Below are 24,431 nucleotides of genomic sequence, written 5' to 3'. Positions count from 1 at the left end.
CCTGCCCCCATTTTACGGCGTGTTGCACCCAACGGTGGCCTTTTGAAGCGACCGCTTAAATTGATTTCTTAACGCTTACTACAAAAGTGCTCCCAGGTAAAGCATTTATTATTACAAGGTGAAAAAATAGTACCTTACCGGAGTAAGAAAAAAAAGAAGAATGTTTTTCTTTTCTGGACGAGCGCCCAGCAACAGACAGTAACAAGAAAACCGAAGAACAATTATGGCAGCTCGTTAAGACGATGACGAAGGTCAATTGCGGCATTTCTAGAACTATTACAAGCAATTTCAGACGGAGGTGTAGGAAGGTTAGTTTGACGCAAAAAGTTCTTGGGAACTAGGGTATTAAAAAAACTGGTAGTGCTACGAGATGGAACGGCAACTCATTGTCTATGGTCGATATGCACCGATGTGTGCTGGGATCAATGTTGCTAATTTAGCGGTTTTCCGAATTGTCTGGCGGGAAAAATCCTTGTTTTGAAGTTGCACAGGTTTTTGGCAGTTTTCGAGTCATGTTAGCATTTTTTATGGCAGTCTAAACTGTTCTCCAGTGTATGTTTGTCGATTCTAAATACGTAGGTTAATTTCAGTGGTAAGTCATAGACATCGGGCTATTATTTTTGCTTGCTCAAAACAAAATTGTTGTCGATGAGAATAACGCTTGAGAGAGGTGAGAATAACCATTGAGATATTATGAGTCATGCTTTGAACTGATTTGTGCGTCAATGTATGAATTAGTTTTCTGTTTCTGCTGGATGACATGGCCAAGTGAACTGTGAGCAACAACTCGGGAAAAACATGAGGCCTATAGGGTTCTAAACTTTGAGACTGGTTACCGTTAAGTTCTAAGCAATGCCAGATGTACCAGATACATCTACTGGAGTATAAAATGTTTTGCAAAGTACTCGAATTTGATCACAAAAGCTTCGAACTGCCACCAAATATTTCACAAAAATTGGAACTAGTACGAAAATGGTATGGCTAGACCAGGGGTTCTCAAACTGGGTTCTGGGGAGCACAGGGTTCCACGAGCTGGTCTCATGGGTTTTACGAACACCCAAATTGCAACCCCCTTCCCCCAACCCTCCCATGCCGCAGGCTGCGCGGCAGGACCATGCAAAGCACCTTCATCTCACGTTGTACTGACATCGCGATTGATATGGTGGGGATATATGGGAAGCAACACGAGCAACATTGCCTACAATTGTGCATCTGTTGCCTCTCGGTTGGCAAATATGGAACGGGAAGGGAGGGGGGGGGGTTCCCACGGCAATTTTTGAGGCTTCCTGGGGTTTCGTGAGGCCAAAAAGATTGAGAACCCCTGGGCTAGAGAATAAAAATCGTCATAATAATAATAATAATATTGTTCATTTTATGTGCCCAAAACAGCCACGTAGGTGTTCAGATTGGCAGACACAAGGTAAAAAGAAACACAACACACAAACAGCATCAAATGTACAAATTAATGTGACTACAAATAGTGGGCACACACTTCACGCAAAATGTAACACAGTTTCAGCTTTCAACTACACTTGCCAAGTCCTGGCCAAAAACTGAGAGGTGAGAATGTCCAAGCTAGGGGATGCGATTCTATTAAATAAATTTGCACACGGGACAGTGGTGAAGACTTTAGACACGGATTGAATGTAAAAGACAGTAACATTTCTGGAAATGCGATGAGGAACATGAAAATTGACAGAATTCAGAAGTAGGTTAGCATCAAACCCACCATTTACTAAATGACAGGACGATACGTTGAGAAATCCATTTTTGCAGACTTTCCACGGCGAGTTCGAAGCGTTAGTATACGTGCCGCACAGTCCAGAAAATAAGACACGAAACGACTCCCCAATTAGGGACATCTAACGAGCCTCGTGGGCAGAGGAAGGCCACTCACTGTGACCCAGGTGGGCACCAGGTCGCACTTGTTGAGCACAAAGACCAGGTGCTTGTGCGGCTTCTCCTTGCGCATGAAGTTCTCGATGAACTTGGAGCGCGTCCCCATCGGGTCCCGGGCGTCCAGCACCTGAACCACCACGTCCGACGAGTCGATCACCTGGACGGGACGGAGGACAATCATGTTGAGCAGGAGTCCGTATTTCTATTCATCGATCAAAACGCCACGTGTGGAATTGCGGTGCATGAGAAAAGACAGGTTTTCGTGACCCATTCTATTTTACGTCAATGGCCATTATTGACGAGACTTTGCGGCGGATCGGCGCATATGTCCTGCGCGGTGTGGTCTGCCAGCATTTTACGCTGCATTCGGCGGGAAAACTGCAACATCGAACAACCCCGCGACGTCTCGCGAAGTGTTTCCCTGCTAAACTGAGCGGAAACGTTTCTCTGTGCCCTCCGTTACGAGAAGGCAGCTGTAGGTGGCGAATTTATGCCCTTAATTTTTATCCTCTTTACTTGCATAAGCCCATTTTTAATATTTTTATACACTTAAAGGACCCCTGAAAAGAAAAAAAGATGTTTTTTTTAAACTACCTAATTGGGACACGCGTGTCAAAAAATTAATTTAACGCAAAAAAAAAAAATTTCTAGAGCAATATTGACGGCGCGATTTAGTGGCTAGTCACAGCTCCTTTCCACTTGTTTTCTCTCTCGGCATTTCGGGCACGTGGAGGAGCGCGGCTTCGCCTTCACGACCGAGATGGGCATTCCGGAATGACCCGTGACGTCATGGACTTAGTGTGCAGAATTTCAAATAAATCCCCCTCCGCCAATACTGCTCTAAAAAAATTTTTTTCTTTGACACGCATTCTCCAATTAGATTGGTTTTTTTCAGGGGCCCTTCAATGCACCATCTTTGGCCACCTCCACACAAAGTCTCTGCATGACGCATTAGGAAACCGATTTACGCGGTCCCTCCAAACAGCCACCAATCCCGTTGACTCCAGAAGAATTGTCGTCTAGAAACTCTGCCTTCCCTCGCTCTGCAGGAGGGAGGCACCTTAGCCAACGGACGTCACCTTGTAGAGCTCGTTCCAGATGCGCTTGGACTGGCCCTTGGCCATCACCTCCTCCCTGGCCCGGTCCTTGGGCTCCTCGTCCCTCACCAGGTCCCCGTCCTTGGTCGCGTCATACTTCTGGGACAAGGCGTCCACGGCCTGCACCAGCTCCTGAGGACGGAGCGAATCCCACAGGTCGCTTGTTTGTTACGCACTAAAGGGACGCTCCCAAAACAGTCGCTTTGCAAAGTTTTTCGATAGGATGCGTATGGCTTAAAAGGGACATTCCCCGGAAAAGACAATACTGTTTAGTGCAATATTTATGTTGCGAGACACGTTTCAAGTTTGGAGCGGTTTTGACATTCCGGCACGTCAACTCAAAGTAGAAGCATGTGTCGGAATCACTCCTAGAGACACTCGAGTCCCCGAAGAGATTTTAACACGGACCGTGTTTTATCGGCAGATATTTTCAAGGATGTCTCCGACGTCTGGCTGTAACATAGGACTGTAAAGAGAAACCGGCACATAGAAGACTCAAAAGAAGGAAGTCTCTGGCACGATTTGAAGTTCCACCACCTTGAGATTGTGAGCAACCGCAAGTGCTTTACTGACTCAACTATCGAGCGAGGAACGGTGCTTGCTATCGCACGCAGAAGCGAACAACTTTGCGCGGTGCGCAACGGTCGCATCTTGTGCGGCCGCTGTTGTGCAGCCCGCGGTATTGAAAACGTGTGGGCGAAAAAGAAGGCTTTTCGAGCTAACGCCACGCCACGTCACCTTGCGGCGTTTGTCAGAAGAGGGAGCGAATCTTTGACACACTTGCCCCGCGGCAAGTGTCTCGTCCACCGTCGTCTTCTTCCACCGTGTTCCCTAGGAAGCAGACTGCCGCAGAACGTATGCGAGCTTATCGGGAACATAACAAACGGCAGAAGTGCCAGGAACAACCTCCACCAGGGGCCTCCCAGAAGAAAGCCGACAAGTGTAACGCCCATCGCAGATTTTGTGTTTACCAGTCTCTGTCGGCGTGACCGAGCTTGTATACATTTCTTTGAGAGGATATTACTACTCCAAAAGGCGGACACAGTACCCACTAGTCTGATTTGCACGAAATTTGTGGGGTCACATTCAATACCGTGGAAGATGTTGCCACGCAAAGTTTTAGGTCTATACATTAATCGTTCAAAGAGTCGCATAACAATACAGTTGAGTCTCATTAATTCAAACTCTCTTGATTCAAACTTGCAGATAATTCAAACTAACATGCAGGTCCCATCCTATGCGTCTCTATGGGAGGAAACTCGCGGTAATTCAAACTCTGCTTTATTGAGAAAAAAATGTTTGGTCCACCTCGAGTTCGAATTAACGAGATTCGACTGCACATAAAATGACCACTGTGCCACCTAAGGAAAACTATCGCTTAGAAACGGTAATGATAATGGCTGGATCTTTTGGTGAAAAAAACGGTATAACAGCCACGTCACATACCTATGAAAAGAAATTATGAAAACAACTTTTAATAAAAAATAAAAATAAAAAAGATTTTTGTTTTTTGCATGCATTAGCTCGAAGATACTGCAGCTTTTCCTAACAAGGGAGCACGAAAATGCAGAAAGTTTATAGTACCTTACAAAATGTAAGGAAATTCTGAAACTTGGCTTCATACATAAGTTTATCATCAAATGATACCCTTCTTGAATTGAGTTTTGATAGGAAAAATAAAACTCAGGTAAACACCTTTCAAAGTTCAGAAAGCCGCACTTCGGATGGCGCCGACTCGTCGGAAATAATTTACTCCGGAAAAAATATTCCGGTTACTTTTTTATGACATCCGTCAGATGGTCCGCAAAATATATGAGCGCAATATTTAAGCCAAGAGTAAAATTTTGAGTGAGGAGCAGCTCCGAAAATGAGCTTCTGTTTTGCCACATCGCCCCGTAATAGAAACACCAAGCTCCCTTTTGCTTGTTTCTACTTCTCCGGGCTAGGGTAGCAGATGACGTCAGCAATGTTTCCTCTCGGAGCTCAGCGGTGTCCACGTGATTGGCATAACGCGCCTGCGCAGTGTGCTTGTTTGGAGCCGTCTGGCCGCCCCGCCGTGGTCCTGCCGTTACCGCCGTCTCCCACGTCACAACCGCCGCAGTCTTCTTACCGTTTGCGACCGACACTACGTGCGCAGACTTTTGCAGTTGTGCAGACATCGTCAAATGTCGTAGACACCAAAACGTAACGAAGAGTGCGGTGCAGACGACACTTGCGCCTGGCACACGCCCGCCCCAATCCCGCCCGTCGTTGCGTAGAGCATCACATCACAACTTGTACCAGGTGATGGCCATGTTCTTGGCGGCCCGAGGCCAATGTTGCCAGACAGAGCCGAAGTTTCGGTTTTAATTTCCGCTCGTGTTTAAAATTAGATTTAAAATATATATATCCTATTTTTCGCAAAGCAAACGACATAGTGTCTTTTACTAGGGCTTTTTAATGCGAAATCACCGATTATCCTGAAATCTTCGAAACTGAGCGAAGTTGCCCTTTAACAGGCATCCGTTAAATGTGTCGAAATGTGCCACATAAAAAAGTTGTACATGAAAAATAAACAATTATATTGTAGTATCCTAAAAATGATTTCATTAATGCAAAAAAAAAAAATCTATTATTGGGAAAATTCAAGGATTTTCAAGGACCGCTAGAAATTCCAGGGCTTTCAAGGTCTGGAAAATGCCGTTTTTGAATTCAGGGTCTTCGGGGACCCGTGTGATCCCTGCAATCGCATTTGAGGATGACGACTCTTTGGCACTGTTGCACTTGTCTGACAGAAGGTGTCACTTTCCAGGGCCATGTAAATCGGGATACCGGCATGGAGACCACGGGACCTCGAACCATGTAGGTTATACACGAAGAACTCTCCGTGCCGAGCGACCAAGACTCGGATGACCCAAACTCGAGCGATAATAAAACCCTTCTAGCAAGTGCATCTGATGAAGCTTTGGGGTCTTCAAAATGGCTGCGTGCTACTTTTCTTGAAGGGAAAATTGGGACTTCGTGCTAGAACTCATAAGGGGGCTGCAGACGTTGCTTGTTGAGTCGCAGAAGCGTACGCAAATGCGCGATAAAAATTATTTTAGCGAACATGTTTCCACTGTTCTTGTAAAGAGTTCTGGATGAAAAAAAAGCCAAAGAAAATGCCCGTTACAGAATGAACACAGATGGAGGCGTGGATAAAAAAAGTCTGAGTAAATGCGTGTTAGATTATTTTTAACAGGTAACACCTTCCTGCTGTTCTCGCGAATAAAACATTTTTAGAAAACGAACAAGCGCCGTCTGTTTTTCCGTAACTGTATTTTGCGTAACTTTGACGCGGAGCATTTCGGAACTAATGCTGCGCGAAGCTAAGGAAACTGAATTATTGCCGCGGTCACGGGAAGTTGTCCGATTGGTTTTTCTTCCGAGACTGCTGACGGATGACTTCTTGTTGGACGTAAGTAACTGGGACTGCCGTTGCTACATACTTTGTATATCGTGGCTTTAAATTGCCAAAAAAAAGTAAATTCCTACACCTTTGCGATTCTGTAAAGCACGTCAATCGCCACGGAGTTCGCTGCTTTCATTTCACATTTCTGGGGTGGTAATATGTTTAGTTAGCCATACACTTTTCACAATCCTTAATCATTTGGAAGGATGTGCGGCCACGTTTTGCGGCAAGGCCTAACCTAATACAAACTCTCCGATTGCCTTACCGCAAGCTCGCGCACTTTGCGCGGCGCAGCAGCACTTTATTAAGAGGCTATTTTACTTCAAACTCTAGATTATTCTAACGCAACTTTGTCCCCCCTGAATTAACGAGATCCCGCCGTAACGTCGCAGCGAGGCTTACCTGGAGGTCGCCCACGGCAATGTTGGGCTTCTTGCGCTGCGCCTTGGGTCCGAAGGTCGTCTCGAAGCTGGCAGTGTCCAGGATGTGCACGCGGGCATTCTGTGGGGTCCCCAAAAAAGGCCCGGCGTGAATCGCGTGTACGCCTAAACTTGCTATGAGAAAGTGCGAAAGAAGCTCCAAGGGCATGCTGAAGTTAGAGGGGCACTCAACTCCCAACAAACTTTCTTTTTACATGTTTGATAAGATTAAAAGTAAAACAAATGTATTTAGTGCAATCTTTACATTGCAAGACTTGTTCAAGCGATTTTCAACGGGCTCTGATTTCAGGGTTTTTCCACGCAAAGCTTACTTTGTCACGTATGTGTTGCAATCCAACACTGCATCCCTTTAAAGAGGCACTGACAGGGTATTTAGGCTTGCCAAGGTTTTTATTTGTACATGACATATGAGAGCCCGCTACCAAGAACACAATTCGTGGCTCGAAATTCGTTTTCTTTCCACTGCGAAAACCGCCGATCAAGAACTGGCCAGCTTGAGTTGCGCTCACTCTCTTCTCTGCGATCACGTGCCATTTTTTATGGTTTAGACACAACCACCAGAAGTAACCAAAGTTGTGGGTCATCGAAGGGACACGCTCAATACTAGAAATGGACAATATGATACCCATTGTTTGTGGCTTCTAAAAACGGCAAATACGTTGATTAAAAAAAAAAAATTACACAGCGACGTGACTTTTTGTATTTCTCTCCTCTACATTTCTTCTTTTACCTTTGCCCAGTTCCGGCTTCAGTTTCGAGCAGTGCGTTTTTTTACTTTATTAAAAATATATGCGACACTGTAGCAAAATATTGATTGGACAGTCTTCCGACGCCAGAATAGATCGCCTGGCAAATAATTACAAAAAAAGCTTGGGGAGTGTCAGTGCGGCTGCTCGTGAGAAACTGCCGTCTTAACTGGGGTCCCGTGTCTTAGAATAAACCCGCAAAGTTCGCGAAAATAAAAGAAAAATGCATGTACGCATTTATTTTAAAAACATGAAATTTCAAGCTTCTTGTGCGAAGGAGTGGCTGACATTTGCCTCTTCCAAGGATCATGGGGTAAAATGTTTTTTGTTATACATACTTCTATTTTTAATTTTTCTGCAACGAGAGCTATAATTAGGGATGTTGCAAACTTTTGCTGAACAACAAGGTGTGACCAGTTCGGCGTACCTCTTTTGGTAAAATTCTAAAAGTGGGTCAGATTCATTTGGCACTCGCGGTATATGAACCTACGGCTTCTCCGATCAGTGCAAGGTTCTAATTTCCGCACAATCTCGGCGTGGTGCCCGGAGCCTCTCCGGCCGGCGCATTTACTGCATCCTCATTTCTGGTCCCTCGATTTCTGCGGGATGACGACACAAAAGTGCCACAACGTTGCCCGTTACAATCCGAAAGAGTGGCGCCCTTCGGCTTGACGATCCACGCAAGCGTCGGCAGCCGCATTCTTCGTGCTTCGCGCAACAATTACATTCTTCTCTCGCTTTTCGCCCAAAACTTCCGCAACCTCCCACCATGATTGCGACCCCCCGACCACCCTAGGACCACCTTCAACGCGTGGGTAGGATGGGATGCTACACCGGGGTGCCTGGAAAGCATTTTTTCACATTTCCCGTAAAGAGAGTGGTCTTGAATTGGCAACAAATTGCGTCACAGGAGCCGTGCCGAACGTTGCGATCCTGGTATTTGGGTTCTACAAGCTCCTCCATGAGTGTCGCCGTCGTCCTAACCCGTCCCAACTCCCCAAATTTACAGAGTTTGTAACTTGTTGGGTTTTGTAACATGTAACGTTTCTTTTTTGTTGTTTTCGGCTGAAATTATGCCGGTACATTTTGTTTTGTGTAAGAGTAATAACAAAGTACCAATTGCAACGGTGTCCCGCCCACAAGCACACACGTGCTTGTGCGGGCCTGGATAATTTGTGCATTACTTTGTTATGCAATAAACATATGTGTGTACACTAATTCCTCGTAATAATGAAATTGCTTTTTTCAGATTATTGCTTTTATCAAAGTTCAATGTGGTCCCGATCAAAATGCAGGCATTTTAACCGGATCATTTGAAGTGTATCAGTGGCCAACCACGCTTATTACGAAAACCGCAGTGCCGAAAGCACGCAAGCCTACACGAGGGCGCACAGAAGACCCTCGCATTCCCCCCCCCCCCCCCCCCCCCCCCCCCCTTTTTCACCGAGGAAAACGGCAAACTGGGAAAATGGAGTAAATGGGTGAAGGAGGGCAGAGCGCGCAGAGCTGGCAGAGCATCACCTTTGGTGCCGATGAGCTAACGCGGGCAAGGAGTAGCGGGAGCAACAACCACATTCCGACACTACTCACGCGCGCGCGGCCGACGCGGCCCAACTTTTGTCGGAATCGGGTCAAGGGAGCAACAGAGCCTAAACGAGATCATCACTTCAAAAGCCCCCAATGCATGCGCCTGCGGCGCACTACAAGCACACGTGCGTCGTACGGGAGATTGTTAGTATTTACCGAAAGTCTCTAAGATCTGCGAGGTTGAGGAAAGTGGCCGGACCAAGTCCAAAATCACCAAAGAATTCTACATTCCGGTGTCGGCTGTTCGATACCGTCCACCATTTTGCGGAACAAGCAAGGCACACAGACGGGTTCGAGAAGCTTATCATGCAAGAAAAAAGCGCATCTGCGACCTGAAGATAAAAAATCACTGATGTCTTTGCGCACGTCAGATTTTCACTCATGTGTATCACAGGCGTCGAAACAATTCAAGAAAAGAAAAGGGAGGGTTAATGCAATTTTGCGCCCCCTTCCCTTATTGTTTCCATTAAATTTCTGAACTGTCTTAGTGGGGGGGGGGGGGGGGGGGGGGGGAACCCCCTGTTTTGACGCCACTGGTGAACATGCTTACCGAGCCAGCGCACGATTTTTATAGCTCCAACAAGCTCTTCAGGAGTGTGCGAAATATGTTGGCGAAGCCACCGAGGATAACTTTGATTCATTTGCGCTTGTCGATGCGAACGTTCCTGTTGTTCTCCTGCCACGGATGCTGCGATCGTAGACCTTGCATGCGACCAGGGTAAGCACGAAGTGACGTCCAAGAGGCACCTAGGGATACGCCGACGACTGCGGAGACACGAAACATCCTACGGCTGCATTGAAACAAAGTGGAGTGCAGTGGCGGTGACAGTATTCTTGCAAGCCTGCAGCTGTTCAAGTAGAACTGATGCCCGGAAGAAATCGGCAAACTCCACTTAATTACTGGTTACTCAGTAAAGCTGCTGTTCGATGTTTATAACCGAGGTATGTTCGATTATATATACGATCACTGTGTTCCGCAGTCTTCCTGTCCACTTTCGAGGTTGTTGGCACTGTTTTTTTTTTTTTGCTCTAACGCTTTCATCGAAATATCGCTTACATAAATATTTTTTGCCGTCCCGTTGACTCAGTTATAACGAGACTACTGTATGTATGTATGTATGTGTGCCGAAGTTTCTGCAGACCGTACAGCCGAAGTGGGCGACAGAACGAACGACTGCACAACCACCTCCGCCAAAATATAGCGGCGGGCAATGGCACGACACTTCCATGATGTCATTAACGGAGTGAGCGATGAACTGCTTCCGTGGATGCGGCAAGCGCACCGACCGGACACGCGCTGCAAGCGGGACCGTAAGCGAAGCTGCGGACAACGAGTGTCGATCGAGCCGGCGCCCACCTTGGCCTTCTCGTTGAGCAGGGTGACGGGCAGCCGGGACTGGCGGAGAACCACCTGGTAGGGGTCCCGCATGGCCTTGCCCAGCTCCTCCTGGAAATTCTGCAGGGCTGTCTGGGTGACCACCTTGGTGTTGCCGAACCACTTGGGGTTGGGTGCCACACGGGCCACTGCGCCGGGCTGCACCCACGACTGGTACGGGGCCGCCTTCACTATCTTGCCCTTGCGGTCCCTGCACACCACGTTAAGCTTCGGATGAGGCTGCTCGAGCCAGAATTTATATGATAATGATACTACTACTACTAATATTATTATCAAAAACAATAACGATACATTTCAGTGCACAAAAAAAAATCATGGAAGGGTTCACAAAAGCAAGCGTATAGAGGATAAACCAATCACCACTTCAGGTTGGTAACAACACTCGTGTATTCTAGCTTCAACATCTTGACTCTGGTGCCCGACATCTATTTTTTATTATAAATGCTAAATCTATTCATCGTTACAAAAAGCTTTTTTTAAAATATACTTTTTGTTAGGCCTTATTTAATGTCGTGTGGCTGTTATTGTAAATCTGCCCCATTTTATTGTGTAAAGCCAAATTTTTCTACGGGTTGCGATGGGTGTCTGTGTATATTGTTGTTCAGTTTTTTCATGAACGTTTTAATGTAGAATGTGTTTTATCTGCTGAATTCTACGGAAAAATTGTCATGAAGACCTGTTGAAAAGGACTGTGACATCATCATGACGTCACCATAACATAATGACTTCCTGATGTAATGGTGACATATTACCATGACATCAAATGATGTCACCTGGCATCATGACATCATCATGATGTCAAGTTATAAGTCAGAATAATGTCACCATCATATCATGATGCCAGTGTAATATCTAGATTATGTCACAATAACATTACATCAAGGTGACGTTACCATTACATCATGACGTCATGGTGGCATGTGACATCATGTCACATTTTATCATGATGCCACGTGACATGACATTATGACGTCGCAAGATGTCATGCGGTACCGTGATGCCACGATGCCAGTCATGTGACTTCATGATGTCTAGTGATGTCACACGCACACATACAAGCTAATGTAATTTTTTTTTTTTTTTTTTACCAGAGCATTGTATGATTGGTTTAAATGGACCTATTAGCATTCTGTGATTGTGACTTGTTTGAGCCTTTATGTTTGTGTTACTTTTTTTTCTTCATTTTTTCCGACAAGTGTTGTGTATAGCTCGGCAAGCCTCAACAGGCGGCATCAGCCTGGCTTTTGCTCCATCGGCCAAAAAGTCTGAATAAAGTCTTATTATTATTATCATTATTATTATTATTTACACAATATATCTTATTCACCTACTGCGGAGGTTCTACCATGGTCCTTAGTTATGCTACTTACTGGTCTGTAAACTTTGCCGGAAACGACCCTCGTGTAGCGATTCAATATCCCAAAAGGTCGCGGCCCCCTGGTCTCAAGTATAAGTGGAGCTTCCAATCCTTCACCTTTTCTGCGAGTTCGTGGGCTGTTACGAAAAAGTAGATGCATCCAGCAACTTTCTCCACAATGGCTTTTTCGAATACGCGTCCATCCATTGGGTCCTCCGAGCGATTTGAATGGCCATCTATACAAGCCGGCAGAGTGCCTTTAGCGCTTCAATTTGTCCCTAAAAAAGATTTTCACAAGGCACAACAAAAATTTCTTATTCCGGCTAATTTAAGTAGTATCACTTACCAAAATTTCGAAAAAGCAGCCAAAAAGATGGGGGCAATACAGGTTGCACGATGCAAGGTACTCGTATCTGCACCTTGTATAATTTAACCTAGACTGCTGTACCGACTGATGACATTTCAGCCACTTTTGGGCATTCAAAATCACTGTTTTCAGTTATCAGGACTTTCATCCGAAGTCACGGGAAGCGCTTTTCCGTTCTCCAGAAATGCCGACGCAGTTTGCGACAGAGCAAGGTGACACCGGCCGAGCTTCCTGACACCCCTGTCAAAATGCCGGGAAGTCGCATTTTCAAATCGTAACGAATCACAACTTTTGCCACTTTGCACCGAGCTGCAAAATGGTGGCGGCACCCAAGAGACAGTTGGGGAACAACTCAGAACGTAGCTTGTCTGGTGGCTTTAGATCAACCTGTCCCTTCTTTTCCCGCTTTTTTCACAAACTTCAAGATTAACTGGCCCAATAAATTGTTTTGCGTCACTTATCGCTCCTCGTTGATCGCAACATGCATATATTCCGACTTGAACGCCGTGACACTGCTATCCCACATCTGTTTATGGGATACAACTGAAGAGGTTCTAGACACTGTAGAACCATGAACAACAGCAAAGGTGGGGATACAAACCGACACAATTTGCATTAAGCTTCTGAACATGCGTTGTAACAGCGCCACTGCAGCGGTGTGACGCCGCGTGTTTGTGTATGGGTGACGAGATGTTTTGGTGGCGCCACCTCGCGAGCGCCCTCCTGTGACGGAGGTGGTAGGATCCAAGCAGACGACGCGCTACGTCAAAGCGGGGAGTGGCTATGTTAGTTCGCATCTATGCCGATTAAAAACAGCTTATTTATTAAAGAAACACATATGATGTTTTTATGAGTGATTTTTCTAATAAATAAAAGTGTCTCGAAGTTGCTTGTTATAATGTACAGGAACAAGCCTGGAGCTTCACATTGCAGCCCACGTGCTGTACGTCAGGGCTGTTCACAGCCCTTCTGATTCTTGTTTTTGCGGATCTGCGGAGGCTGATGCAAAAAAAAGGTTTGGCATTCGCCAAAGTAAATTCTGTGCTGTCTTCTTAGCTGTGTATGTGCGCACAGTTGTGTTGCAAAGTGCAGCACTCCTGTCTTAGCACATTGAGCTTACAGATACTGATGCTTCTATCCAAGCATGACTTGACACTTGCCGACGAGCAAATGCTCATCAGCAACTCACGCTTAGCTCCTCCCGCATAAAATACGTGGCAAAGAAGTTTGTCACATTGCGACTTCTGCTCAAAAGCAAAGCAGAAGTTTTCATAAATTCTTATGTTGTCGGATATGGCCCGGCAAATTCAGCGATTCATTACTTTGTTTTATCCAACTTTTAGTAAGAATTGTTTACAAATTTAGAATCACTCGCGGAGAAGTGCATCACGCATTATACGCCAGTTGGGTCCACAAAATTAAACCTACAAATGGTAGTAATTCATAGAACGTGTATACCTCATTTTTTGGGACTGAAGCTTGCCCAACTGACTAGATTTAGGACTTGAATCGCCAGGGGGTCTGGCACGTTTCGCGTCGACCGGGTGGATAAGCAGTAACTTAACTAAAATGACTCTGGAAGCCAGCCACCATTCCTTCCTGCCACTTATTTTGAGGAAATGTTCATTTACTGGTTTACAAGATTCAAAAAGGAATTTAACCTTGAAAAAATAAAAGGCCAGCACTCACAGACCACATTAGAACCAACAAGATACACGGAGTCACTTTCACAGAAGTGTTTATTACACACGTGAGAGGTTCTCGAATTTTGCTTTCTTATTTTCAATTTAATGAGACATTCCTTTTTCAGTTTTATTTTGTCCGAATCGCAATTAAAAAAATAAACCCCCCTCGCCGTGGTAGATGTTGTAGTCGGGTAAAGCGCTGGATATTCTATTTTTATCATTCAGCTTTCTATGCTGGGGTAGTGAACAGCACACCATCATCTGAGTGCTTTGACACTTGAGCGCCAAGTGTTTTTTAGCACGACTATGCGTGCCATGCTTTAAAGCTCTAATAAAATGTCCTACTAGCCACAGTCTTATTCAAAACTTTTTACTGCAAGGTAGGGTTATTACATCAAAGTTACAAAGTTCTTTTCTTTTTTTTTTTTTTTAGTATATGTAATGTTTGTGTGTGCAATGTCTTGCTCTGGAGGAGAGCCTTCCCCTTAGCATATGGCTGCACTGCAGCAAAGCAAGATACACAAAATTGCAACGTCCCCTCCACAGTTCTCGCTTCATTGCAATGCACCAGAGTGCAGTGAGAAGCAGACCCAATAAAGCTACCTTTCATACCAGCCAGAACAGACCACGAACACGAGGAAACACGAACGACTTCGGAGTACAGTAGGTGTTTGATAAAAAGATCCAATCAAGTGCCGTAAAATCCCGAGAGACGTCCCACCCCCAAAAGGTAACCCGCCCCCTATTTCTGGCTCGATTTGCTATTCTTTTTTAAACACCGAAAGATAGCCTAATAATCGTAGTGTTTGGATCAATGATGACCTTGGTGTAAATGCGTCTAGCTAGCTATGGCGGGACATAAGCGAACATTACTGACTGGGAAGTACGATCATTTTTGCTCCGTTGCCCCTCGCCGCGATAACATGTTTGACAGAAAAGCATAATGCGAAAATAGCATTTTTGTTTTTCAACTTTTTTCAATTGCACATTGAAAGATAGCCTACTCCTTATTGTCAATCAATTTTCTTTCGATTTTAGGGGGGCTAACCTCAGTATATTACAATAGTCTGTTACTGGGGGTGATAATTGAAAGTTCTGAAAATTTGGACAGGCCTACCGTAATGATCCTGCCCTGTAGCGTGGCCTCGGCTATTATATATTCAGTAGTAATGAAGTGAAATTACATTTTAGTGCAATGTTGCTGCAGACTGATCCCATTTCGGCAAAATGTAGCAGGATCTGGCAGGGTCAGCAGTTTGGCGCAAATGGTGCAGCAATCGCATCATTTGACTCGGTTGGTTTTCCTTTTTCTCTCTCCTCTCTCTTTCTTGCTGTTCCTCCGATACCCCGATACAAAAACCTTCTACAACCTTACCCTATACACATTTATAGAAGGAAAGCCTCCTCCCAAAATGTTCCGAATTAATAAAGTCTCTAATATACAAACCTCTCTGACGCCCTGTGTTACAAAGCAGCTGAGGCTAGCTATCGGCGAGACCCCAAAGATTTCCTCGAGTAGAGACCTCGTGCTCCCCCCTTTTTGGAAACTTACCGTTACAATAGGAAAAGAATACGTAGCCCCGTTTGTCGCCCTGCCACTCAACCCAACCGAGGAACGGAGCATGACACGTTTAAAAAAAATCTTTTTACGAAAGCTCCCCCTTTTTTTATGGTGCCAGCAACGTAACCATAAGACGAGACTCGCATCTAAATGTGAATTGCTGGCCACCTACGAGGGGGATTGTTGTACGGATGGGGAACACGAGAAACAGCCATGAGGCAAAGCTGAAGACAAAACCAAATAAATAAAAAAAAAAAAAAGATAATTAAGACGCCTATAAGAGCGGGTGGTTATCATTTGAGCCCGCTCTCGTTTCGCCCTTCTCACTTGGCCCTTCTCAAAACAACCATTCTCAAAAAGATCTTCACTCTTGAACCTGTCGCATTTGGCCCTTTCCCGTTTCGTCCTTCGCATTTCAACCCTCCTCATTTGAGTCCGTTCTCATTTCGCCCTTCTTACTTGGCCCTTCTCAAAACAACCATTCTCAAAGAGATCTTCTCGTTTTGGCCCGTCGCATTTAGCCCTTTCCCGTTTCGTCTTTCGCATTCCAACTCTCCTCATTTGGGCCCGTTCTCGCTTCGCCCTTCTCCCCTGGCCCTTTTCAAAACAACCTTTCTCAAAAATATCTCGCTTTGACCCGTCGCACTTGACACTTTTCATACAAAAATTGTTTTAAGGTTATATTAATAAATACGTTGATATATTTTGTGTGTGTGTGTGTGTGTGTGCACATGCGCGCGTGTGTGTGTGTATGTGTGTGTGCCACACTACAGGCATACTTTCTCTGCTAAGGATTTTAGCAGTGCGTCGAGGTCTTCTTGAAAAGCTAATCGCTGACAATAAAACAGACCAACTACTTATCGCAGCCAGATCATATTCGGAAATGTCACATTGTTTGAGGTCTCTTGACTTGGGACAATGCCACGTACCACTTCTATAATGCAGTGGTTCTCAAATGAGGGTCTGCGAAGCCCCGTCTCAACAGTCAAGCACGGCAATGTTAGTTGTCTTTCTTCACGTTGAGAAGAAACGTTCCAATTTTTGGGTGAGTGCTCTCGTGTGTATGTCAATGAGATAAGTCTACTTCACACTAGCAATTAGTTATATTCATTTATTAAATCATTATCATGATAACATATACCTTTTTATTCCCCCCACCCCGAACGGGGTCCTCCATCATCTCCGCCTTTCTACAAGGGGTCCGCGAAACATCAATGGTTGAGAACGACTGCTGTTATGTATGCTATTTCCGTTCAAACATAGTTTCCAAATTAAATGTTCATCGCTTTTTTTTTTCTTCTTTCGTTTGCTTAGAGGAAGGCAAGCAGGCGTCATTGTACAATTCTCAGTGCGTACCTCTACAAATACAGTACAGACCACTTACAACGTAACCGCTTATAGTGCCGAACCGGGTATAACGCGGTTTTTTTAAACCACCGGTTCGCCTCCCATAGAACTCCATGTATTTACATACCGCTTAACATGCAGGCGCGCGAAGGGAAATACCGGTTATAGTGCGGTTTTCGGCACAGCCCGCCGACCACGCCGACGACCGGAGCAGCGAGCACGCTTCCCTGTGCGACACTAGATAACGGCGCTGACGGCACGGGGCGAGGATGTCGCTCGAAGAAGTGGAAAGAAGTGAAGAGAGAGGCTTCAGTTGCCATAGCGACGGAGGGACGCACACACGCGTCGTTCACGTGCGTGCGTCCCTCCGCCCCTCCGCTGCGTTGGAAACAAAGAAACAAACAACCGCACCGACAGACCAATCGCAGATCGAGGAGAAGTGTTCGCGATCGCGGTGGTCACGGGTCGGCCGGCCGGCTGCTTCTATCCGCAAACATGGCGTCGGTTGTGATCGTCGTCGTAGACGGCGTTCATCTCATCGTTGATCGTTCTGCGTAAAAGCATCTTCCTTGACTGAATTTTCGTTGTGTGTCGCTATGATAACCCAGCACGTACTAGAAGGGCAGATCCACCTACTCGTGCGGCGATGTCGTGGCGGCGCTCTCAAGACGGCAGAAACGCCCGTGTCGTTGTGTTTGTTTACTTCGACTACAGTGGTGATTTCTAAGCATTTGTGTCCTTGAACATCGCCCGGATATCTTATTTGGCGCATTTCATGCGTGTGCTCAAGTTCAAGGTATTACTGGCGCGTACCGTACGAAGGATGCGAATTTTCACGCGTTTTCATCCCCGGAGAAGTGATTAGGGTTAGCAATCCTGAACGCTCGGAACGTCCGTCCGCAACCCGCGATGCCGTTAAGCCAGGCAAAAGCCGCTAATTTCTTTCAGAATGTGTGACACACTTGAGACAGAACTGTACCAGTCTGCTGAAATAAATACTTTCCTCAAACTAAGCTTTATTTTTCATCTAACATAAGATAAATTCTTTTACAAAGGTAAGTTGTCTCATGGCATGTATTTTGGCCTGAAAAATTGATGTTTTGGTTATAGCGCGGTACCGCTTATAGTGCGGATTTTCGCGACTCCCGCGACATACGTTATATGCGGTCTACACTAACATATATCTGATGGTATGTTGGGGGCCCAAGCAAGGTAAGGCTCATCAACAAAACTGTGAAGGCATAACGACATTAGAAGCATGCTGAACTAGTGCCATTCGGTCAAGCACGAACGGGCGAAATGAGAATGGGTCCAGTTGCGAAAAATACCATTTGGATCTTGTGAGAAGTTTCAAACAAGGCGGATCAAATGAGAATGAAATGAAATGCGCACGGTCAAAATGTGAATGGGACATTTTCAGATAACGGGCAAAATGAGAATGGCCCAGTTGCGAAAAACACGATTCGGATCTTAAGAGAAGGGTCAAACGACAAGGACCAAATGAGAATAGGACGAAATGTGCAAGGTTCAAATGCGAATGGGACGTTTTGAAATACACCCATAAGAGCAGAGCTAGGTTTCGCACTGTAACGAAGAGGTCACAGACATCCACCGCCTTGTTGCACATCCGAGAGAAATGAATGATCGATGCGGCCTTCAAGAAGCCACGGGATGCTCGAGGGCCGCAACTCGTGGAGTGAAAGTGTTTTTCACGACAACGCGTCGACGAAAACAAGCGAATCGTATGCAGGCTGCTACTTGCACGGTCCTTAGACTACCTGGTCCAGAATCATTTCGTCACGCTACGAGAAAGTTTTTAATTGTGACAAATTGAAGCACAGACAACCAATCGAATCGCTCAGAGAACCCATTGGGTGAACATGGGTTCGGAGAAGCCAGCGTGGAGAAAATCACCAGATGCCGTCTATTTTCGCAAAACTTCACGGAGCCGTAGAAAAGACGGGCGATTGGAAACGCCATCCATACTTGAGACCTGGGGGTCAAATTATTTCCGAACAAGTGAAACGTCATGCACAGGGTGTTACATCTGCTATAAGAGAAGTAATACCAAACTTACTCCAGATGTTTTTTAAACTTAAAACTTAGATACAACTATTTTTTCACTCCTACATAGATCAGTGCCTCTCATGCTACCTGTTAACGCACATCCACCAAATCTACCGTCCACAACAACCCCTCTGATTCGTGGCCCACGTGCACCCACCTGTAGGGCCTCGAGTTCTTGTACATGAGCAGTCGCTTGATGGTGGCCTTGTCCCGCATGCTGTTGTCATTTCCCTTCTTGGGCCGGTCTGGGGGAAGGAAAGGAAATTCAGAAAGATGAGCCATAAAAAAAGACGGTGGCACATGGACTATGCTAACAACAATGCAACTACCGCAATTATTGCGTCCAACAATGTGTGTTACAAAACCTGGAGGAGGAGTAAAAATTTGTAATTTTAATTTCTTACTTTCACCGAAAGTACATTCAGCACCAGTACTTGCAAGGGCTGCACGATAATTATAATTACCCTCGCGACGAAGCAAAGCTGCGCCGACAACACGGCGACTGCCTCATATGCCCTTGCAACAGCACGTGGAGCCTGAATTTGGTTCCTCAAAAGACTGTGTCGAAGCATGGTCCCTAACGCACGGCTGAGCAACTCAAAAGGCCACACTGCATGCAGAGGGGAGCAAGAAGTGCTAGCTGTCGTCAGAGACATTTGTGGCTCGTCAAAAGCACGAACAAGACGCAAGGAGGTCTGAACTGGGAGGAGTCGGCGTGACATCACACAAAAGAGAGTTCCAGAAGGAACTGCGTGTTCCCGCTATGACTCACTTCGTTCTCGTCGTCCCATTTGTGCGCCAGATCACGAAACCACGAGATTGCCGAGTGGTCCAAGACGGTCACTCCTTTCCATCGACAGCCTTCCTCCCTCTCTTGTGTGATGCGCAATACAGCACTCTACACTTACACCAGAAATGTCTAGGGTGCGGACAAAGGTACACGAGCCTAACCGACACCTTCCGAAAGCAAGGACTTTGTGCTAGATTCTTTTACAACATTTGGAGTATTGGTAATGAGATCAAACTATAGGGGTGCTCTTTCCAGTTTCTTTTCCCCAAAGCTCGGTGTTTACTCAACACTAAACCAGTGGACTGGATTCTTTACGTAACGTAAAAAGTGTCGGCAATAAATGGAGTGACGTTGGCAGGACAGAACAATTTGGATCTCTGCCAAAATCAGTCGTCGGAGGATATGAACTAGGCCCGCTACGGCCTTTGTTCTGCGCAGGTGCTGGTAACATGCACAGTGCAGGTTGCATTGTTCACGCACGCCAGAGTGGCTACAGGGGCGACGGGAAAACTAGAGACCCCACCGAACGCTGCGTGTGGTTCTAAAGTTAGCCAATTGGGGCGCAGAGGTTGGATCTCCTTCCCTATAAGGAGCTGCAACGCTAAATCAAATTTATGAAAGCCTCTCGCAGGCTGGGATGGGGTCGTGTTTGGGGTACCGGATCCGACCAGTTCGATAACGACCAACAAAAAATGTGGTTACGGGAGCTTCGTTAAATATTTATAGAACCTTCGAACAAAATGCACCATATTCTGAGCTCCGTCGTTTGTCGGGGTTCCACTGTGCGATGCAGCAATTCGCTCCTACTGTGCGATGCGGCAATTCGCTCCTCATGCATCCTATAAGCTCTTGTTAGAGTCCACGGGCAGTTTCATAGTGCGAGAACACGCAACAAGGCGTAAACAAAATGAAACGCATATTTTGCCCGCAATGTGATAACAAAATCTACTTCATAGTCTTTGGAGTTGCGCGACTGGAAAATCAACAAACGGCCAAGTCATCCAAAGATCATGGTCTGCGGCAAGCCCCCTTTTCTTCACAAAACAGGGTAAATCAAGCTCTGAAGTTTTACACGGGAAATTATAAAATCACGCTAAAGAAACAGTTTTATGTTCCCTTAATTCAAAATAAATAACATAATTTTTACTGTCTTATGTTTTTTGGGCATGGTCATTCATTACAGGCTGTCAGAAATCGCGAGGCATAGAAATATCCCATTTATCCCAAAAGTGTATTTAAGTGCTGCATTTTACCTCACGAGCTTGCAAGGCGTAGCTTCCTTACTGCGAGAAATGAAACCAACGGACCTGTCAAGATCAACAGCGGATGTCAACGTGGACGACCAAGTTCACGACGGTCGAACTTGCAGCGTCATCACAGGGGCAGCGAGCAGACGACGTACTTGCTCGAAAGAAGACGACCTGGTCGTCTCCTTGCAGTGCTTCTCGGGAGCTGGCTCCACAAGTTACATTCATTGCTTACAGAGCCTAGATTGAAAAGACGGTTCATCTCAAACCACGGGAAGAGTTTGAAATTTAATGGTGGACGCGTCTTGTAGAGATTGGTCGCAAGACTGCACGCACTGCGTCATTGCGTGGCGAGAAAGAAAGCAGGCGGAAAGGCAGAGACGCTTGCAAACGATCAACGCCTGCATCACCTACTCACAGCTCGCACTGCAATTGTGGCCCAGGAATCACGTGACCCCGATGGAACAGTTCCGAACTCTATATTTGTATTTCATTGTATTTCGGGCGTCCTAAGTGGTGCCATTTTATCAAATGTGCACTTTCTACCTTCATCCGGGTACTTGGGAGCACCGAAGCAGTCTGGCTGACTGACCACCCGGACGGAGTGTTCATTGCGTAGTGCACTGGTACTGCCGGAAATCGACTGGCCCTTTTCAATTCTGTTATCTCCTCAGGACTTGATATTGTGGAATTTATTTATCACATCAGCAAAATTTAAATGTTAAGAGCGCCTTTCTTTGTGGCATGGCTGGCACCGGCACATTGCTTTCGTCAATGTCCAGGCTTCGCAACAACCGATACTTCTTTCACTTTTTCATTTTTTTTTTGGGGGGGGGGGGAGGATTTTTCCTTCTTTTTTTTAGCCTTCTTTTTGTTTTTTTGAGGTCAGTCTCTTCCTTCCCTACCATGCGGTGCCATTGTGTGATAGTTCTTGCAGGGTTCTGTCTGTTAACCTTGGCTGAAATCGTGATCTTTTGAAATACAAAGTTTTCTCGAATACTGTAAACAACTTATTTTTCGCGATTTAGGTCAAAGCTGAAGTTTTAGAATAATTCGCTGGTTTCTAATTTTTGCGATGTGATGGGATCTCAACATTAGATTCCAATGTCTTTACATTTTACCAGAATTTGTTTGCGGGACCTATTTTTCACGAATTGTAGGCGATTCGCGAAATTCACAAAAATTAGGTTTGCGCGAAAATTAAGTCGTTTACAGTATTTGATTTTCAGGAAGTGCTTCACTCTCCTGGTGGGGATGAATAAAAGTGAGGTTTGCGAACACAAAATTTAGCAGTGTTTGGAATTTGGTGTTCATATTTTTGTGCTGCTCCTCCCCACATTCCTGAGTTACAATGTCTGTTCTCAACCAGCTCTCTTGCATCTTCGACTTCATTTATGCGAGTGTTGCTCTACATTTTCTCTAAATTATTCCGGCACATTGACGCATTAACGGAAAATTACCGTGAGAAAACAACCTCTAAAATAATCCAATGGTAAATGTCTGACGCTTCAAAATCGGTAGCATAGTCTTTGTTTTGTATCAAGCGTCCCCTGCTAATTACTACCCGAGAATAAATATAGTCAATAAACTATCAATCTAGCTGCCACACAACCGTTTTGTTCAAGATAAATGCTGCACTCCACTTACAATTCCGCTCTAGTCCGGCATAAATGTCAGCACAAGCCTTACAATTGTTCGCCGGCCATTAAAAAGAAAGAAAAAATGGAGCTAGCAGACATAATTTTTTCTCAGAAGTTAAGTCTTTTAGTTCTAAATTCGACAGTTACTGGCGGTGCAGGTCAGGATTGGCACAGAACCGCGGCAACAAAAAGATGCCACATCCACATTTATTTCGTTTTGACAGCCTGGGTCACGCACACTGTTTTGGAGCTTATGTTTTTCTCTGTTATCTACACAACCAATGGCAGCCAATGCTGTCTGGAAAATTCTGTTTTCGAATATCACAAGGTACGCGAAACTAGCCATTAAATTTGTAGAACGGAATTTACTATTGCCAGAAAAGCTTGCATCCCACCGCTGCACAAGTGCTAACCTCGCCATTTCTAACAGACCCTTTGGAGGAGCAGACAATGTTTCGAGGGAAAGGGTAAACATGCATTTTGGTTCGAGAAGTCTCTCTTTCTCTCTCTAATGAAATGGTCTATACAGGGCTTGCATTGACGGCACATCAGCCACCATTGCTCCATACCATGCTCCTCTGCCCATACCGTCTGCAGCATACATTTGGCAACAACGAATGGGTTCTTCTCAACAAGGGCTTGCCGAGAACATATTCCACGAAATGTATGGTGGCTGGTACGGTGCCCTACGACATCACGTCGAGATTTTAGCAAGTTAGTTGGTCTCATTTTTTTTACAAAACGAGAACTAAGCTTTGACATTTTATAAGGTAAAATGCACCACCTCAATGCACATTCGTGGAAAGTTTGAGGTTTTTCAGTGAGGACAATGATTTTCTGACTCGTTTTAGAGGAAGATCAACTGGTCGAATCCTATATATGCGGGGTTATCAATGCCTGCCGTATAGACCTTTTCACCCTCCGCCGCATGGGCGCTGCCATCTTGGAATCACGTGATGCGGCCGCCATTAGGTTGCTTCAACTTGTTGCTCCGCTCTCCCGTCCGTGCCTTGGCGGATGCGTTGAATTCGTGTTTTTCGTCGCGTTTCACCGCGTCTCTTGCCTTACTCCGTAAAGTGTCGTCCGATACTTACACTTACCATGCAATTCCATTACATCATTATGTGCGCAACTTCTGTAGTTAATTTTGTAACACGTTATGAAAATATTTTTCACCGTCGGCGTGCGGGATACGTGTGAAAAGGTTTTATAGGAACAGGAATCAGCGTTAGCACTTGCGCACATTGAATGCATATATGACTTGAAGAAGGCCTTGAGGGTTCAAATACCAATAACTTATGAGAACTGAGGTTTGGTTACTAATAACGGCAGAACATTTGCAGTAGGAAGCCCACTGTTATTATATATATGAGTGCGCATGGGTGTCAAGGAAGGAAACAAAAACACTCAGCGTAATTAGCCACTTGTTTTTCCTGAAAGCATGGTGTTTTGTAGTTACGACAGATCGAAAAAGTTTATTTTGATTACACTAGGGAACTTGTGGACAAGACGCGGGAACAAACGTTTAGTTTGAATTATTTTTTATGCTAGAAATAATGGTACCTTAACATTAGGCAACTTGTTTGTTCGCATTATCACACCTATATATGTTTTACGTTCTTAATCGCGTGTGCGATAAAAGCATTCGCTTTATCGGTTTATTTATGAATTCCACAGAATTGTATATCGTGCTTGGTCCCATGTCCATAGTCTTTCAGTTGCTTAAGCCATTTTTTTATATAACCATGCAGATTCAATTAATCTGTTTCGACACA

At 45.3% G+C, this 24,431-nt stretch overlaps 1 protein-coding gene across 1 annotated transcript in view; it reads right to left on the bottom strand.

The window, feature by feature from the left end:
• LOC8036763 (nucleolar GTP-binding protein 2) overlaps positions 1-24,431 on the bottom strand; it is a 69,377-nt gene that overhangs the window by 42,680 nt on the left and 2,266 nt on the right. The window contains exons 2-6 of the mRNA XM_029970971.4: positions 19,137-19,224; positions 10,557-10,785; positions 6,829-6,927; positions 2,979-3,128; positions 1,898-2,056 (exon numbers count right to left, since the gene is read on the bottom strand). Coding sequence (XP_029826831.3) covers positions 1,898-2,056; positions 2,979-3,128; positions 6,829-6,927; positions 10,557-10,785; positions 19,137-19,224 — 725 coding nt within the window. The remainder of the gene's footprint in view (positions 1-1,897; positions 2,057-2,978; positions 3,129-6,828; positions 6,928-10,556; positions 10,786-19,136; positions 19,225-24,431) is intronic.

The sequence above is a fragment of the Ixodes scapularis genome, unplaced genomic scaffold (assembly GCF_016920785.2).
Source record: "Ixodes scapularis isolate PalLabHiFi unplaced genomic scaffold, ASM1692078v2 PGA_scaffold8__174_contigs__length_109621045, whole genome shotgun sequence".
NCBI lineage: Eukaryota > Metazoa > Arthropoda > Arachnida > Ixodida > Ixodidae > Ixodes > Ixodes scapularis.
This window is presented reverse-complemented; position numbering and strand designations above follow the sequence as displayed.